General features: G+C 39.4%; 2 protein-coding genes across 3 annotated transcripts; both read right to left on the bottom strand.

Moving 5' to 3' along the window:
- Nucleotides 1-50: 50 nt before the first annotated feature.
- On the bottom strand, nucleotides 51-1,307 carry LOC114731641 (2-keto-3-deoxy-L-rhamnonate aldolase-like). Its single transcript, XM_028918856.1, has 2 exons — nucleotides 1,164-1,307; nucleotides 51-1,030 (listed from the first exon to the last, which is right to left on the bottom strand). Exons 1-2 carry the CDS (start codon nucleotides 1,274-1,276, stop codon nucleotides 235-237), a joined length of 909 nt encoding a protein of 302 aa, XP_028774689.1. The 5' UTR covers nucleotides 1,277-1,307; the 3' UTR covers nucleotides 51-234.
- A 1,766-nt stretch (nucleotides 1,308-3,073) lies between these two features.
- LOC114731636 (serine/threonine-protein kinase fray2) lies at nucleotides 3,074-17,168 on the bottom strand. Of its 2 annotated transcripts, none has more exons than XM_028918851.1 (21): nucleotides 16,748-17,168; nucleotides 15,463-15,717; nucleotides 15,214-15,338; nucleotides 14,747-14,791; nucleotides 14,217-14,298; nucleotides 14,034-14,102; nucleotides 13,687-13,857; nucleotides 13,539-13,604; nucleotides 12,534-12,602; nucleotides 12,384-12,452; nucleotides 11,944-12,290; nucleotides 5,507-5,646; nucleotides 5,306-5,400; nucleotides 5,134-5,172; nucleotides 4,988-5,047; nucleotides 4,556-4,645; nucleotides 4,390-4,441; nucleotides 4,258-4,316; nucleotides 4,048-4,112; nucleotides 3,891-3,942; nucleotides 3,074-3,700 (listed from the first exon to the last, which is right to left on the bottom strand). In XM_028918851.1, exons 1-21 carry the CDS (start codon nucleotides 16,919-16,921, stop codon nucleotides 3,635-3,637), a joined length of 2,190 nt encoding a protein of 729 aa, XP_028774684.1. In that variant the 5' UTR covers nucleotides 16,922-17,168; the 3' UTR covers nucleotides 3,074-3,634. The 2 variants fall into 2 exon arrangements, with proteins under 2 accessions (XP_028774684.1, XP_028774683.1); XM_028918850.1 differs by having other exon boundaries at nucleotides 4,556-4,657; nucleotides 16,748-17,167.
- Nucleotides 17,169-17,906: the final 738 nt, after the last annotated feature.

The raw sequence follows: 17,906 nt of genomic DNA, 5'->3' as shown, positions 1-17,906 counted from the left end.
CCAATACAAGTACATAGAATTCGTTCTAAAACACGAACCTCAATCCAGTGAATACATAAGGTAGCGTTTGATTCTTTCTAAACACCAACAAACAAGCAGGCATTGAAGGCATTCATTACACAACTTCATAGACTGACAGGGTGCTCTACAACAGTCACTTCATTGAACGGAACACAATACAATCTCAAAGCCGAGTCCCAAAAGGGAATGGATAACAACATCGGCGAGAAAGGGCTAGTTCTTGAACATGTTGATGTTGCGAATGGCAGCATCCCTAAACAGAGCGACATCCACACCCGTACACACCATATCATAACCACGCCTCTTGAGATCAAGAGGAGGGTCATGGGGCACAGCCAAGGCGGCCAAAGAAGGGGCTTTCTCACTCTCACACTTGAGCTCCAACAAAGATTTCTCAGCCAGGAGGAGCTTGTTCTTGAGGGACTCATTCATGTCGGGGCTCACACCAAAAGGGCCAAGCATGATGCAATCAACCCCTTCCACAGAAGCAATGTCATTTATGCGATCAAGGGCATCCACAGACTCAACCTCACACATTACCAACAAGTCATTCTCGCATTTGGCTAAGTACTGAGGATCAAAGCCATAGTTGGAGGCACGGACGGCGGGGAAAGCGGCGCCGCGCACTCCCTTGGGAGGGTAGTGAGAATAGGAGACGGCAGCTCGGGCGGAGTCAGGGTGGTTGACCAGCGGGAAAATGAGGCCTTGTGGGCCCAGGTCAAGGGCTTTTTTGGCCCAAGTCTCGGAATTCTCCGGAAGCCGGATGATGGCAGGGGTTTGAGTGGAACACAGGGCGCGAAGACAGGAGAGGGCATTGGCGATGTCGCCGTGGCCGTGAGCAAGGTCGATGACAACGAAGTCATAACCGGCCAGACCGGCGATTTCAGTCAAGGTCGGCGAGAAGCTGGCAAGCAATAGTCCATAGAGGGTTTCCCCGCCGCAGCGGAGGCGAGCTTTCAAGGATTTGGTGATGCTGCTGCCAGCGGCCATTCCTTGGAGCTGTGATCGCCTAATAAAAGAACGGAATGGATCGTGTGAAGGCACTAAGGTTACCTTATATCGTATACTGATATACTTATTGATTCCACACCCAGCACTCCTAAATTGAATTGCTTGAAGATAAACCTCTGAACTTTTAGGACCTTGGTTTGTGTGCTTTTGGGGAGTGGTGGTGTGGATGGATTCGAGACAAACAAAATACACAGTAGTATAATATTAGATACAACCAAACCACAAACTGTAAGATCTGACGCATTTATCCAGCTGCCCGCGAATCTATCCACACTTTCTAATCCGTCCTTCCTACTTCTGTTCACTCAGGTTTGCAAGGAACGGCCAAAGACATGTTTTTCCATTTATTTTTTTCTGGGATTTGCTAACTACAATCCAAACACAATTATAAAAATAAGTCAGTATTATTTATAATTAATGAATAATACAAGTGAGTCAGGTTTTAGTATTGTATGTGTTTCACATCACATAAAAGTGTTTCTGAAAAGTATTTTTTCACAAATCAAGACAAACTCTTCTACATATTTACTTCATATACTGTAAAATTACTTTTGAAATTATGATTGGGTTTTTATCCAAACACCTCCTCATAGGCAAGTGATAAAAAAAATAATTCATGCGGATGCACTTCCTTCCCTTACTTTTGGAGTATAATATTACATAGAAGGTTCTCAATGAACAAGAAGTCCTTGACCAATACGATTAATAATGCCAACATCTATGGCAAATGCGGGAAATTCGTTCAAGGCATCTCTATTGATACCAACCCGCCAAAAATGACATGTTAGGCTCGGTCAAAAACTAACCTGCCAGTAAACAAATCTTTTGAACCCGCACCATGAGGCCCGCATCTATTTTTTTTAAAATTTTTTTAATTGTTATAATTATATTATTATATATTATATCCTATCAAAAAAATTAAAAAAATACATATATAATTTATTTGGTACTTTTAATCAAATATTTTTAAAAAAACAAAAATTTTATTATTATTTTTGGATATTGTATAAAAAAATATTAAAAAGTAAGAAAAATTTCAAAAATAAATAAATTAATTAATATTGACAGGTTAAGATTGACTAAAAACTAACCCGCTTTCAAATGAACCCTTTCAACCCGACCCATATAGGATCAACCCGCCATAGACCAACCCACGGGTTGACCCATATTATCAACCCTATCCATTAGATAGTGTATCTTGATTTGGACTAGAAGAATCCTATTGTATAAAATCTCCTAGAACATCTCCAATAGACACCACAACCTAATAAGAGTAATAATAGTCAAAAGGAGGATCCTAAACACAAACCTAGAGAGGAATGAGATAGGTGGATGTACTTCAATGCAAGTTATGCAACATGTGGTCTCCAAGAAGTAAATGCGATTTTTTCTTTTCAATAGGCATAGGTATAATATGAACACCTTTCCTAATACAGATTCAAACCTTAACTTACCACATTGTAAGAGACTAATCTTTTCTACTAGACTAAACTCTTATTGATGGAACTAATGCAATTTAAAAACCTCGTATAATAACCAAGGTCCATTGGAGCTCATATGGAACTAAGTCGGTGGTGGACTGAAAATGTATGAGGAAAGCGATTTTGAAACTGCTGAACAATTGAAACCATTCCTTGATGGCGCGAGATATAGGCTCTAAACTCAGAAACATGAAGTTTACTAGCAGCAAGAACTTGAAGAAAAGCATGGTAGCGAGAACATGGGGACATTCTCTCAGTCAGCAAACACAATAGGAAAGCGTGAAAAAGTTGAAACCATAAGTTGCGACTAAAGAAGCTTAAGAGAGAAATAACAGAAAGAATTAACAACGCAAAAAAAAAACCATAGAAATTGTAGAATTGAAACATGAAGGATCGAAGGATTGTATGCGGCTGTAACACTTTAAATACCCGAAGCCGATTGATATGAAAATCAACCCAAAAATTGGTCAAATTTCTTCAAAACTTCACTGAAGATGGGCACCATCAAGTAAACTGCATGGCAAACTCAATTCGGTATCTTCAAATACTCCATCACGATGTTCTTGGCAAATGGCAAGAATAATCGATCCCATTTCAACATCACTCAGATAGTTTGGCCCAAATCGCAATTCAGTCGAGATGCAGCCTATCATTGGGCTGGTTATTGAACAATAATTTTATACAAGCTCAAATTCGATAGTTAGTAATAGCTTATTACAGTTCAATATGTAGGGACATCTTTATATCCCCGGGATTACGTCCCTACAATTCTCTTATCCTGACAATTCTAGGCATGCTTCATCTGCAAATTTGGCTGGTTGCAGAATGATGTAGGAGACGAGAAGCTCATTTACATCTAAAATTAAAAATGAAACAAAAATAAGATTAACCTGACAGACTATCATTTTTGCTTATTTGCACTCGCTAAGCAGAATATCTTCACAGATGCTTATTGAACACCAGATGGGCGGGATCCCTGAGGATATTTAACTTGGTCAACCACAGTATCCTTAGAAAAGAGATCCCCCTCCAGCAGAGAGAAACAATGCATTTACGTATAATTTCTCTCAGTGCCCGGATGTATATGTGCATCACCAAAGCATATCACAAATCATCACCTCTCATGCTACTTCTTCTCTTATGTCCCCATGATCCCGACTGGAGAGAGATCTTAGCTGCTGTTGTAACTGCTCAAAATAATAACAGAGTCGCCATTTAGATTTACAGAAACTTTTTAACATGAATTTTAGGATTATACCTAAATATTAATTCACAAGGGTTAAAAGACGCATGATGGAAAAATAACGCCTCCATATAGCCAAGTTTAGAAAATACAAACGGTGTACGGCTAGATCTAAAGCGACCCCATCCTTTTACCTGTATCTGTTTCAACTTCTCAGCAGTCAACTCCTCTGACACATTGATAAACCTGTAACTCGTGGAGATAGCGAGAAGAGAAAGATGTGAGATAGGCATTTTAATGTCAAATGAAAAGGGCTACTCATAAAAACTTCTGCCAATTGTTATAAGTAACCTGGCCTGTAGTTCTGCAATTTTGTCCAGCAGCAGACGTTCCCTCTCTGAAGCTGCTGAGTCAACCTAGAAACCACTCAAAGGGTCAATGGCAACTTTGATTTCAGGGAAAATCATTATATATCAATGATAAGAAATGCAGACGTCACTAGTAATTAGAAGTAACCAAGCAAACAATTGAAACGGCTGAATTGTATTAAAAGCTACTCACAATTCCATTGTTCTCTGAACTGCGATACCCAGGCGGCGGCGACTTTCCATTCAAAGAAGCTGAAAAAATGATTGGTCTTTTATAATTCAATACATACTACAATGGATTGAAACGGGAAGTTTTTTTCCTCACCGTCAACCGCCTCAGCTGGTTGCATGCTATTTAACAAATTCATTATTAGATCCTGGAATGAAATAGAAAATTTCAATGAGAATATCAATCAGCAAGATTAATGTTGAGATGAAGAGACTTCAATCAAGTAGAGCCAAACTATAAACCAGTTCACAACTGCCCTCACCTGTTGAATAGTTGTCTGCTGGAAAAGATTCTGAAGGTGAGTCATAAAAAGTGATGAAGGAATATTGGTATCGGCAGAATCTTTGGCAGCCTGACCAGTTGGCTGAAGAGAATAAGATGATATTCAATCAAAGACAGACAATATTTTACATTAATATTCATGCATTAAATGAATATTTAATGATACATAAGCAGCCTGCAACTACATAATACATAATTTTCTTGGCAACCGGATAAATCAGAAGTTGAATATGATAATTTTTTTTATTAGTTTTACTTCATAATCCTGTGCAATGCACAGAGTCGCTTTCTAGTTACATAATAGTTGTTTCAAGGGCTGGAACTTCAAAACAGGGATGCGGCTAAGTACACATCAATAAGAATGACGAAAAATTTAGCAGCTAGGTTTAGAGAAAATGACTGATGTACAAACCATTTGTCTAAAATCTGCCATCCAATCACCAACACTGGCAGATTTCCGCAGTGGTGATCCCTAAATTGGACAGGAACTGAACATTAGCTTGGGGGGAAAATATGGCATGACTGTAAAAATACTAATTAATAAAGCCATCAACCAACCTGTGAAGATCGGCGAGGAACTGAACTTAAAGGAATATCCTATGGCAAAACATCAGGTCAGTCAAATTTATACTAAATAATAAAAATAAGTTTTATCCCACTAGATGGTGTCAGCTATATGGATAGTCAAATTTATGATATAGGGTAAACAAATAACAAGATTGAAGCATACCTTCACAAGATCTAAATTTTCTGACGTTACTGAGAATCGCCCTTTAATCTGCACAAGATTAGCCTTTGACTTATCATCCAAGGAATCTCTGAATCCTGCAACGAGCAGAATAAATAGAATATACTCTAGCAGAATTTCACGAGAACTGGCCGTTGGGAATGCTATCACTTGAACATATAACCTCAAGTGCAAAATCAATACCTCCCGAACATTTTATTGGAGCTGATAAACTATTTGCTGAAGCTCGGTTCGGCAGCATCAAAGGACCACTAAAGCTTGGAGTTTTTCGTGCTTCACGGTTAACTTTCTCACCTGATGATGGCTGATTTTCGTTCTCAAACCTAAAAGCAGAACATATTTAATCAAGCAAAAGACAATGATAGTAACCACCGTTACCTAATAGCAGACAGTAAGACAGAGAAGCAATCAACATTTGGTCCATTTATTTGAAAATTTAAATTACAAACTCCCTACAATGAATATGAATATATGTTTAAAAGAAAGGTGAAAGGGAAAAAGAGGATTCTCAAACAACTATTTCTTTTCAGAGGCTGCACTCCGTATCTACTTCATCTCATATTATCAAAATGTGAATGAACTGAACTGTCTATATGTCATCAAATGTTAACTAATTTTCATAAGTCATTTCTATAATTGGCACTTGTATCCACAAGCAATTAAGAGGGCAGATAAAATATTTTCTATATTATTAGCTGAAATCCAGCAAGAACAAAGCACCCCAGGCATTATTTTTTCCTAACTCGCATTCTCATTCGCAAATAGTCTTCATTCTGTTGTGTAATCATAATCCGTGTAAGTTAAGGAAGGGTAGTTTGGTCATTAGAGTTAGACTCAGGATTTTAAGTCTTTTCTGCATGATGGTGTAGTAGTGTTAGTTAGTTAGTTGGTTGGTTAGTAGTTAGTTACATTTTCCTTTTTCCGTTTCCTTCCTATAAAAGGATACTCTCTAGACTAAATCGAATGTAATGTGCATTGTTAATAAAGTCAGGATTATCCCCAATTCTCTCTGTTCCTCAATCTCTCCTTCCTCTCTGCTCTCTCTATTCTTCTTAATTCTCTCTTTCTCCCTCTCTCTACGTTTCTGATTCCAGAAACGTAACAAGTGGTATCAGAGCCCCTGTTCCTCGGACCTACGCTGTGCACCTGAATCTTTATGGTCACCACCCGATCAAGATCAAGCGACCCAGTCATGGACGAGAGGCTTCAAGTCGTTGAAAACCAGATAGGCACCGTTGCCACGCTCCAAGAATCTGTCTTTCATTTGTCAACACAGATTCAGACAATGGCTCGAAATATTGATGAGGTGAACACGGCCCTCCGCAATCTCGAACAACCACGCAATGGGCATCGGGCGAACGGAACTGGGAATGGGCGACAGCGTGCGACCCAATTCACGAAAATGGAATTTCCCAAGTTTGCGCGTAGCGACGTGCTGGCGTGGATCCTAAAGTGCGAACGCTTCTTTGAGCTCGATGAGACGCCAGAGGAAGCCAAGGTCAAGATTGCAAGTCTGCACCTTGATGATCGTGCGTTCCAGTGGCATCTGGCGAATGAGAAACAGTGGGGTGCGAATCCGCCAACCTGGGAGGAGTACGTTGACGTTCTTAAGGATTGTTTTGGACCGGCTTACGAGTCGCCGATCGGTGACCTTTTGCGTCTTCGTCACCAGGGTACGCTGGCGGACTTCAATGAGGAATTCGATCTCGTGTCGGCGAAGGTGGGGTTCTCCGAAGCGCAATTAGTCGACACATACTTGAATCTCGTAAAGGAAGAATTGGCGGGCCCGGTCCGAATGTTTAAGCCCAGGACCATGCGTGAGGCAAAAAGCCTTGCTCGCATACAAGAACTCACGATGGATCGACAGAATGTCAAGAAAGGGTCGGACAAAGGGCTTCGGTTGGCAACACCTGTCAATGCGGTGGCACCTCCATTCCGTTACACCTCTGCACTGAGTAAGGAGGATTCGACTATAAATGGAACTCAGTACAGGGAAAGAAGTCTCACGGTCGCACCCAAGACCCAATCTTTCAACACTAAAAGCTTACCGAGGCTTCAGAAAGCATTGACCGCAGAAGAAGAGGCAGAGCATCGACAAAAAAATCTTTGCTTCTATTGCCACGAGAAATTTTCCAGGGATCATAAATGTCCCCAGAGGCAGAAACTCCAACTCCACTTTATTGAAATTGGGGTTGACGGAGATGCTGATGCTGAACCGGAAGAGGAATCTGATAACAATGATGAAGAAGTCCCACGAATTTCGTTACATGCTATCACCGGAGTCGATGAGGCAGATTCCATGAGACTCCAGGGCCACGTGGGAAGGAGACCGATACACGTTTTAATTGACAATGGGAGTACTCACGACTTCCTTGATTTGTCATTTGCTAAAAGACTTGGCTGGCAAACTGATCCTGCACCGTCTTCTTATGTGCAGGTAGCAGGGGGAAGAAGGTTACAGGTCCATGGCATTTGGAAAGATTTCAAATGGAGAATGCAGGGGCTAGATTTCACATTTGACTTCCGGATACTGGACTTACATACCTATGACATGGTCCTTGGGGTCAAATGGCTCAAAAGTATTCGAAATGCTTTTTGGGACTATGAAAAGATGGTTATGTACTTCTGGAAGGATAACCAGATCTGCAAACTTCAAGCAACCCCTCCTACTTCATGGAAGATCATTTAACCTAAGGCTGCAGAGGCTCACCTTCTCCAGGAAACTCAGAAATTCTTGCTCCAGCTAGTCCACATTAAAGACAGGGAGTTGGAATGTTTTACTGTTACACATTGATGATGCTTATCTTCCCCAAGTAAATAATGTTTTGAGTGACTTTCAGGACATTTTTCAAGAGCCCCGGAAGCTGCCACCTCTAAGGGAGGGTCATAACCACCCAATTTTTACAAGAAGGAACTGACCCGGTTAATGTGAAGCCATACAGATATCCTGCAGCCCAAAAAGACGTTATTGAAAAAATGGTTACTGAGTTACTTCACACGGGAGTCTTGCAAGACAGCTCATCCCCTTTCTCAGCACCTATAGTACTAGTCAAGAAGAAGGACAGGTCTTGGCGCATGTGTATCGATTACCGTGCTCTTAATAAAAAGACTGTCAAGAACCAATATCCTATTCCCTTGGTGGAAGACCTGTTTGATGAGCTCAGTCTGGCTAGGTGGTTCACAAAGCTTGATCTAAGGGCTGGTTACCACCAGATTCGAATGGAGCCTCAAGATGTGTATAAAACAGCATTTATAACACATTCAGGGCATTATGAGTGGTTGGTGATGCCATTTGGCTTGACCAATGCCCCTGCTACATTCCAGGGGGCTATGAATGCTATTTTCAGACCTCACTTAAGAAAGTTTGTTTTAGTGTTTTTTGATGATATACTAATCTACAGTCCTACTTTTGCAGACCACACCTCCCATTTGAAGACTGTACTTCAGATTTTACGGGATAATCAGTATTATGTGAAAAAAGAAAAATGCACCTTTGCTGCTACCTCCGTGGAGTACCTTGGGCACATTATTGGTCATGGGACGGTCTCAACTGACCCAAAGAAGATCCAGGCAGTCAAGGATTGGGCTGAGCCAGTTAGTGTGAAGCAATTAAGGGGCTTCCTCGGATTGGCAGGGTATTATAGGCGTTTTATAAGGAACTATGGGACCATAGCTCGTCCCCTTACTTCATTATTAAAGAAGAATAGTTTTCAGTGGTCTGAGGAAGCTGCTCAAGCCTTTCGGTCGCTCAAGGAGGCTCTCACTTCTGCTCCAGTACTCTCCCTACCTGACTTCACTAAGGAGCTTGTGGTGGAGGCTGATACATGCGGTACTGGTATAGGGGCAGTCCTGATGCAAAAGGGGCAGCCGTTAGCTTTTTTCAGTAAGGGTCTGTCCCCTAAGCACCAGAGACTTTCGGTGTATGAGAAAGAGTTAATGGCCGTGGTACTTGCTGTCCTCCAGTGGCATCAATACTTGGAAAGAAACAAGTTCGTTATTAAGACTGATCAACAAAGTCTTAAGTATTTGTTGGGTCAACAATTACACACTCCTTTTCAACGTTATTGGGTCTCTAAATTAGCAGGATTTGATTATGAGATTCAGTATAAATGGGGGAATGATAATAATGCAGCAGATGCCCTTTCTAGGATGCCAAGAGAGGAGTTAATGCAACTGGCTTTTGATACTGCCTCCCCTGAATTACTGGACAAGATCAAGAATAGCTGGCAGAGTGATACTTTCATCACCTCTCTAAGAGAGAAACTCCAGGATCATGGGGATCATTGGAGTCATTTCGTTTGGGATGGACATTTATTGAGGCGTAAAGGCAAGCTGGTAATCGGTTCAGACCCACTTCTTAGGCAACAAATCTTAGATTGGTTACATACTAGTCCTCAAGGAGGGCACTCGGGGATTCAAGCAACTTATCAGCGGGTTAAGAGCCTATTTTGGTGGGAAAAAATGATCAATGACATCACTGAATATGTCAAGCACTGTGACACCTGTGCAAGATGCAAGTATGAGACTTCAGCTTCTCCTGGATTACTACAACCATTGCCTATTCCTAGCAGGATTTGGGAAAGTATTGCAATGGACTTCATTGATGGGCTTCCTAAATCTCATGGGAAGGATGCTATATGGGTCATTATTGATAGGATGAGTAAATATGCTCATTTTATCTCTCTCTCTCACCCCTATTCTGCATCTACCTTGGCTCAGTTATTCATGGACCATGTGTTTAAATTACATGGAGCCCCAGCAGAAATCATTAGTGATCGGGATCCTATCTTTATAAGCGCCTTTTGGAAGGAATTCCTAAGGGTAATGGGTGTTGATAAAAAATTATCTTCTTCCTACCATCCTCAAACTGATGGTCAGTCAGAAGTTCTTAATCGCTGTTTGGAGACCTACTTGAGGTGCATGACTTGGGAGAAACCCAAGGACTGGAGTCGGTGGTTGTCTCAGGCTGAATGGTGGTATAACACCAACTTCCACTCTTCTACGAAGGTTTCTCCTTATGAGTTACTCTATGGTCAAAAACCTCCGGTTCACTCTCCTTACCTACCTCATAATTCTGTTCTTGAAGCAGTTGACCGAAGTTTTTCTGCAAGGGAAGAAATGATCTCTGTTCTTAAACACCATCTACACCGGGCTGCTAACATCATGAAGCAAAGAGCTGACTCTCACAGGATTGACAGAGAATTTGCTGTGGGACAGTGGGTTTTCTTAAAGTTGCAACCCTATAGGCAAATTTCTGCTGCCTCCAGAAGTTCCCAAAAATTGGCACCCCGGTATTTTGGGCCCTATCAGATTTTGGAAAGGATTGGCAAAGTCGCTTATAGGCTGGATCTTCCACCCCACACGAGAATACATTCTGTTTTTCACATTTCGCTACTTAAGCTATGTCCTGACCCCTCGGTCAAGCCTAGACACCCACCAATGAATTTCCCTGAACTCCCTACAGTCCAGGAACCCGAGAAGATTTTAAATAAAAGGGTGGGCAGGCAGAGACAACGACTAATTACTGAGATCTTAGTTCAGTGGAAGGGACGACCTGATGAAGAAGCATCCTGGATGCCCCTCTTTAAGTTCCAACAACAGTTTCCTAGCTTTGTAATTCAGGATCCTTGAGGGCAAGGATCTTTTGAAGGGGAGGGCATTGTTGTGTAATCATAATCCGTGTAAGTTAAGGAAGGGTAGTTTGGTCATTAGAGTTAGACTCAGGATTTTAAGTCTTTTCTGCATGATGGTGTAGTAGTGTTAGTTAGTTAGTTGGTTGGTTAGTAGTTAGTTACATTTTCCTTTTTCCGTTTCCTTCCTATAAAAGGATACTCTCTAGACTAAATCAAATGTAATGTGCATTGTTAATAAAGTCAGGATTATCCCCAATTCTCTCTGTTCCTCAATCTCTCCTTCCTCTCTGCTCTCTCTATTCTTCTTAATTCTCTCTTTCTCCCTCTCTCTGCGTTTCTGATTACAGAAACGTAACACATTCCTTCCATGTGAAAGTCAATTACCTAAACAAAACTTCCTAGAAATCAGACTTCCCCACTAAAATATTAGGAGTGAAAAACTTTCAAACCATCAACCAGTAGCTTTGAAATAAAATGTGAAAGAAAACAACGTAATCTCCCTGACACTCAACTTCATCCACAGCAGAACTACACAAGAAAGAATGAATATAATAGTTATTATGGTAAACAATATGCATAAGAAATCAGGGCTCTTGATTTCTTTGGGCCAGCACTTTAAACAAGCTTAAAAACGAAGATACCGTCACATGGTATTACTTAGGATGAGTTGTTAGCATAAGTTGTTAAGAAATAACGGAGTTGGTGTTTTGTCAGATCACTTGCAATCCAGTAGCCTGTAAGTAGGGACGAGGCAGTGGTATGAGTGTTGTTGAATAATATTGTCATTGTGCGTTTTCTGGTACAGACTAAAAGAAAACAACAATTGCAATATTATTCAACAATGAGCACGCATATTTTCCATCCCTTATTTTTAGGCTATGTGGGACGCAAGTGATCTAATAGAATACATAGCCTATTTCTCAACAACCTTCTACCAACAAACAATCCTAACTAATTCAGCGTGACAGATAATAAGATAAAAGGTACCTTTCTGAGGTACGCACTCTTTCTGATAAAGAATGACCAATCACAGTTCCTGGCACCAGTGGCCCACTTTGGGTCTGACGACTTTTCAATGATTGAGATCTAGTCTTACTTGTCCCAATATCCTTCTCCAACGTGGATGCTGTTGCCTCAGCAACTGATCCATTTCTTTTCCAAATAATATTTTTAGAAGATCCAAGTTCCGGAAGATTACTTTCAACAATCTTACCCCTTTGGTCCAAGCTCTCGCTCTGTCTCACATCATTACTATCTGGTAGCGATGTGAACTCATCCTGAGGTAAATTATCTAAATTCTTTTTCCCTGTACCAGATTGGGAATCATTTGCATCCTGTCATGAAAAACATTAGAGCTGAACAGTCAGGTAAAGAAAACCGAAAACAGCTGGAATAATTATTTTTTGTCACAAAGCTTTCCTCACGACCTTATAATTGGTGAAGAACTTGTTTTCATCTTCTTCCCTCATCTCCAAAATATCATCATCATCCCTCACCTAGCAAGACTCAAAGACAAAGATTAAACATTAGAAGAACTAATCAGTTTAGAATTTAAAAAAAAAAAAATTCATCCCTACCAATGAAGCTTGAGCTTTCAAATCATCAATATCAAAGTTCCATGCACTGACCCCTCGTTGATATTCACTCTAAAAAGAACAAAGGCATAGATAGATTAGATTTCTCCAACTACAGATCCCTCCCTCTCTCTCCCTCTACAAAGAAACATACATGTCAAATTGGACGTTAACTGAAGCTGCCAAAAAGAAAGACGTTTTTGGTATCTTAATTTGGGAGACGGCGGACCAATTGATCTCAAACCCCCCCCCCAAACATACATTTATTTTTATAATTATTAACTTATACTCTCCAACTCCTCTTCAAGCAAAATTGACCAACAGGAAATAAGAGCAGCCTGGTGCCTCCCATCTAGGTGTAAATCACCCAGACGCTCCGGTTTAGTTCAGCTAGCTTTAATCAAGCTATAGAGGGCATGACACGAAAGGCAGGTAGGGAGTGGTGTGGGGTGGGTTAAGTGTTCTAATTCCAAGGCAATAGGATGATGAGGGTTATGATGGGTTGGAACCCATCACAAACCAAACCACTGCCCATTTTTCCAACCCCTCCGAATTGGAGAACTTGGGATGGATTTGGGTTCTTCATAACCTTCGGTATGTTCAATTGAGATTCTATAAATCATCTTAGACAGCTCAGCAGGAGCTCAACCTCTAATCCTCTCTATTTTAAGTTTCATTTACATAAATGCTGGAAATGTCGCCCTTCAAATCCACCTCGCCACATTAATAACATTTTAACGTCCAGACAAGGGGCAGTAGATTAATATCCACGTTTTCATTAAACTATCAAAGGGCGGATAGAATTGTCTCTCCTATCCCACTCCACCCCCTTAACAACTATCCAGTCCATCCCTTTAAGACTCCCAATTAAACCCAAAGGTTATGTTTCATACACAGCTAGAAACTAAGTTTAAGAGCAAGGGAAAAAAGGATCTATTGATCATATGAGTTATTATCCAAGAAAGTGCTACATGAAAGCAAATTATAAGTTTGCATTCCAGCTTTCACCTGTGATAATGCTTCTTGTTCCGCAGAAGGCATTTTCTTCAGAGCTAGTTCAGCTGCATCTTTAAGCTGCAAGATACCAATAAAGTCAAGCAAACATACAGACGAAAGAAATCATAGAACATGAAATAACATATTTATGATGGAAAACCTGAAGAGCTTTCACACGATTCCAGAGTGGTGGTAAGTCAGCAAATAGTTTATTCACAGAAAGTTCAGGAGGCTTAGCGTTTTTGAAGAAGGAGTGTTTCAACAACTTCTCTGCCGATGGCCTCTTTGTTTGATCTTTGACCAAGCACATAGCAACCATTTCCTTAAAAGACTGATCACAACTGGAAATACTTTAATTAGAGTATAAATATATAAGGAACAAGATAGAACACAGCTGCGTATTTGAATCCCTCTTCAGTCTCACATGTCATGACTACTTAATGGATCCAAAAAAATTAATATAATGAATGTCCTGAGCAACAATGATACCAGAAAGAACACAAATACCTTAGAGAACTTTTTATCACGATCATAATCGAGTCCGGGAGGGGCATTTTGGATGGTCATTAGAAGAACCTATTGAAAAAACAAAAAGGTTAAATCATTGTCCTATGCCAAGAATTATGGTACAAGAACTTGTGTTTTAAGTTTTCTGACATGTGTAGTTGAGTGCCCACTAGAAGTAAATACCTTCATCGGAGGATATTTTGAAAAAGGAGCATGACCATGAGCCAACTCCAGTGCCGTAATTCCAAAAGACCAAATATCAGCTCTGCCATAATTTGTGCATCAGATAATCTCATCAGTAAGAATGAACTTGGTCCGCTATTTAGTCAAGGTAGGAAGACAAAATGATTTGTAAATTAAGTAGATGCAAACATTTATTATGTTAACACGAATGTATAAATATTCCAACTTCCAGATTAACAGAACAACATCCCTTTTCTGGCAATTACAACAAGAAATCCCAGTACCACCAGTCAAACCACCCAATGCATAAATTTCTTTAGTGAAGTTTAGCATGCCCAATATACAAGTACAATAACCAAACCTTAAGGTCCTGGAGCATTGAAGCATGAGATCAGAACCAGTACATGTGAGAATCAAGTCATTTAGGAGGATAATTGTCGGGATACATTCTTGAAACATTATACAACAGACCAAATCTTGGTTTAATATGGTTTTCAGTTATGACATCAATATTCAGGTTTATGACTCACTTGAAATTGTAGCCACTTCCTGGTTGCAGTACCTCTGGTGCCATCCTGAAAACAAAGGCCAAGGACACCGGTAACACATCAATTATAAAAGAAAGGATGGGAGAAATATCACAAAGGGCATTGTGCGATTGGTTAGTTGGATAGGCTATTAGTTCTATTGGGAGATCTAAATTGTATGCCTATTAGTATAAAAAGGGATAGATACACGTAAACAGCGTGATAGATTTTGGTAGAGTAAATTGTAAATATACTATTCATATCATTCACATTCTTTACATGAAATTATCACATTTTAGTACATTATTGGTTTGCAAATATACTATTCTTTAAATATACTAATAGGGATACAATTAAGATCCCCTAACAGAATTAACAGCTTAACAAGCTGACTAATTCGAACTAACCAACCATGTAACAAAGGGCATCGTGCTAAGGCATTTTCAAGACATATGGATAGCATATATTACCAGCAAGGAGTCCCTACGAAAGTATTTCTCGAACGCTGCCTATCACCAGTATCAAACAAGCAAGCTGAAACACCAAAGTCAGCAAGCTTCACAGTCCCTTTACTATCAAGTAAAATGTTTCCAGCCTGTGGAAATAAAAATCATATTAAAAAAATGCATTACGGGTTGACCATACAAGTTAAGGTCACCATCTGAGAAAAAAACAGAAGTAATGAAGAAATCCTATATTAACACCATATTTACAGTTACCTTAACATCACGATGAATATGCCCTTGTCGATGAAGGTATTCCAATGCCTTAAGAGTTTCTTTTAGAATAGATCCAATAGCTGCCTCTTCAAATCCATCAGGATACGCTATCTTCATGAGGTGTAAACAAGAACCTTCATCCATGAATGGCATGACCACCCAAAGATTTCGTTCAACAACAAATGAACAATATGACTTCACGACATTTGGGTGATCTATCAAACTCATAGTTTGAGCCTCCCTCCGTATGTCATCCTATTAAGGTTCGCATTTCATCGGAGTGAAAATTAAAAACAGAACAAAACCCATGGATAGATCAAACTCACCATGTATTTAATAACTAATAAACAACAATCTCAGCGATGAATCAAAATAATATGCGGAAAAAAAACAAAATGAAAATAAATAAACAATATAGCACGAATTGATGAAGCCTAAAGCTGTCTGTTAGTGTCACTATCACTAAGTTTTCCTCAACTCACATATCCCGTGAATATTTTAAAAAAATATTAACAAATAAACCAGTTTATAACATTACCAAATATGCCCACAACAACAACAAGCCTTATCTCTCACTAGGTGGACCAAATACGCCCAAACAGAACAACGGAGTAATTTTTATGTTCTTGAGATGTAAACCACCAACTTTGCTCCCCGCGCAATGATCAACAGTGACTCTAAAGTAAGCACACAAACGGACACAAGTGCCCTTTAAAGAAGCAGTGCATTACGAGGACCAGTGGCTCTTGTAGTATTTATACAGAGATTGATTTAAGTTAAAGAAGAGAGAAAGATTAAAGGAAGAGATGAATGAAATAACAAGATGGAATGCAAGTGAAGATTTGTAGAAGCATTTTATTTTACAGAAAATCGAGGGTACGATCTTACAAAGAAATTGGCTCAAGTTCTAAATGAGGATTCATGCAACTAATCCAGAACAGCATTGCTCATGCTAGAGACTAGTAGAGATAATCATCAATACAAGTTCCGACCGGTCATACATATATTAATAGGGAAACCTTTATGTATACGACAGAATCAAATTAAAGAAGTATTAATGTGAGATGCAAAATATAAAGGACACTGTAATGGCTTCCTCCTCTACAGTTTCTATTTAAAACACAGATGGATGGTGCATCGATTGTTTCTTTAGAGCCTAAAATCTGATTTGTGGTGCTATAAAATACTCAAGGCATGAGGAAAATCATTGAAGCATGGTAGTAATCTGTAACAAGAAACAAGAAGCAGTGATGCGAGACTAGATAAAGGAGGGAAGAGAACAAACCAGATTGGAATTGATGCGATCGAGATCCAAACACTTGACAGCGACGAGTTCATTGAGAGGAATATAGATCGCGCGGTAAACGGTGGCGCTAGCACCAAAACCAACCTCTTCGAGAAGCTTGTAGTCAGAAGGATTAGAAGAATAATTACTGCGATTTCCTCCCATTCTTCCCATACACCCTAGAAGACCGTAACACGGTTGCTACTTAAAAACTTGCTCTTCTTCTTGTTCTTCTTCGTATCTTTCTCAGCTCAATCTATGAATGTTTCTGAATCAGGCATGCGTTTCGTTGACCGCCATCACTAATCATTCAGAAACACCACCGCAACAACCACTCGCTAGCTGCTTGCTTTCCTATGCCATGCCAACAAGCTCCAAACTCCTCACGTGTCCCAGCCTTCCTCGCTCATCCAGATCTTGACGCGTGTAAGCCCTCGTCACGAGGGCCGATTAGGACCCTTGCGAGCTTCCTTTGTTTCTCTCTTTGCCAACTAGTACGGATAAGTATTGAAATCTTCAATTGGCCGAAAAAAGTTTCAATAAAGTCTTCGAATCTCGTTTAGGACAATATGACCAGTAAACTTTTTAACTTTTAAATTGAAGTGATTAAGTGCATGGGTACAGAATAAAAATAGGGAATCTAGAAAATTATTTTTTATTGCATTTTTCTAATAATAAAAATATATTGTCCTGGTTACTCGTGAGTAAATAGTAGTGCACCAAAAGGCAAACAAATCAGGAAAAAAAATCTAATATTTGTATTATAAATTAAAATAATATACTAGTAATACTAAATATTATGTATCTTATTTTGTGTATAATAAAATAAAATCCGTCTTCACTCCTCTAGTCAAATGAAAGTTTGAGTATATTCTTACTTCAAACTAAAATAAAAATTGGGAAAAATTATACTACTTCTATAAGTATATTAAACTACATAATTAGGGGAAAAATATTTTTTGTATTTTATATAAGAAAAACCAAAATATTCATAGCGTTTTGAAATTTAGGAGCCATATGAGTTTCTACATAATTCCTGGCCTCGTCATAATAAATAAGGCGAAACTTTTGAATTATAAAATATGAAAATGATGAGTTATATGCTATAATTATTTTATTTTTATAAAAAATGGATGTAAAATAGTTAAATTAGTTGGAG

Source organism: Neltuma alba, unplaced genomic scaffold, assembly GCF_004799145.2.
Source record: "Neltuma alba isolate B1F8T4 unplaced genomic scaffold, ASM479914v2 tig00012839_pilon, whole genome shotgun sequence".
Classification (NCBI taxonomy): Eukaryota; Viridiplantae; Streptophyta; class Magnoliopsida; order Fabales; family Fabaceae; genus Neltuma; species Neltuma alba.
The sequence above is the reverse complement of the archived record's forward strand: the minus strand, read 5'-3'. Positions and strand labels throughout refer to the sequence as shown.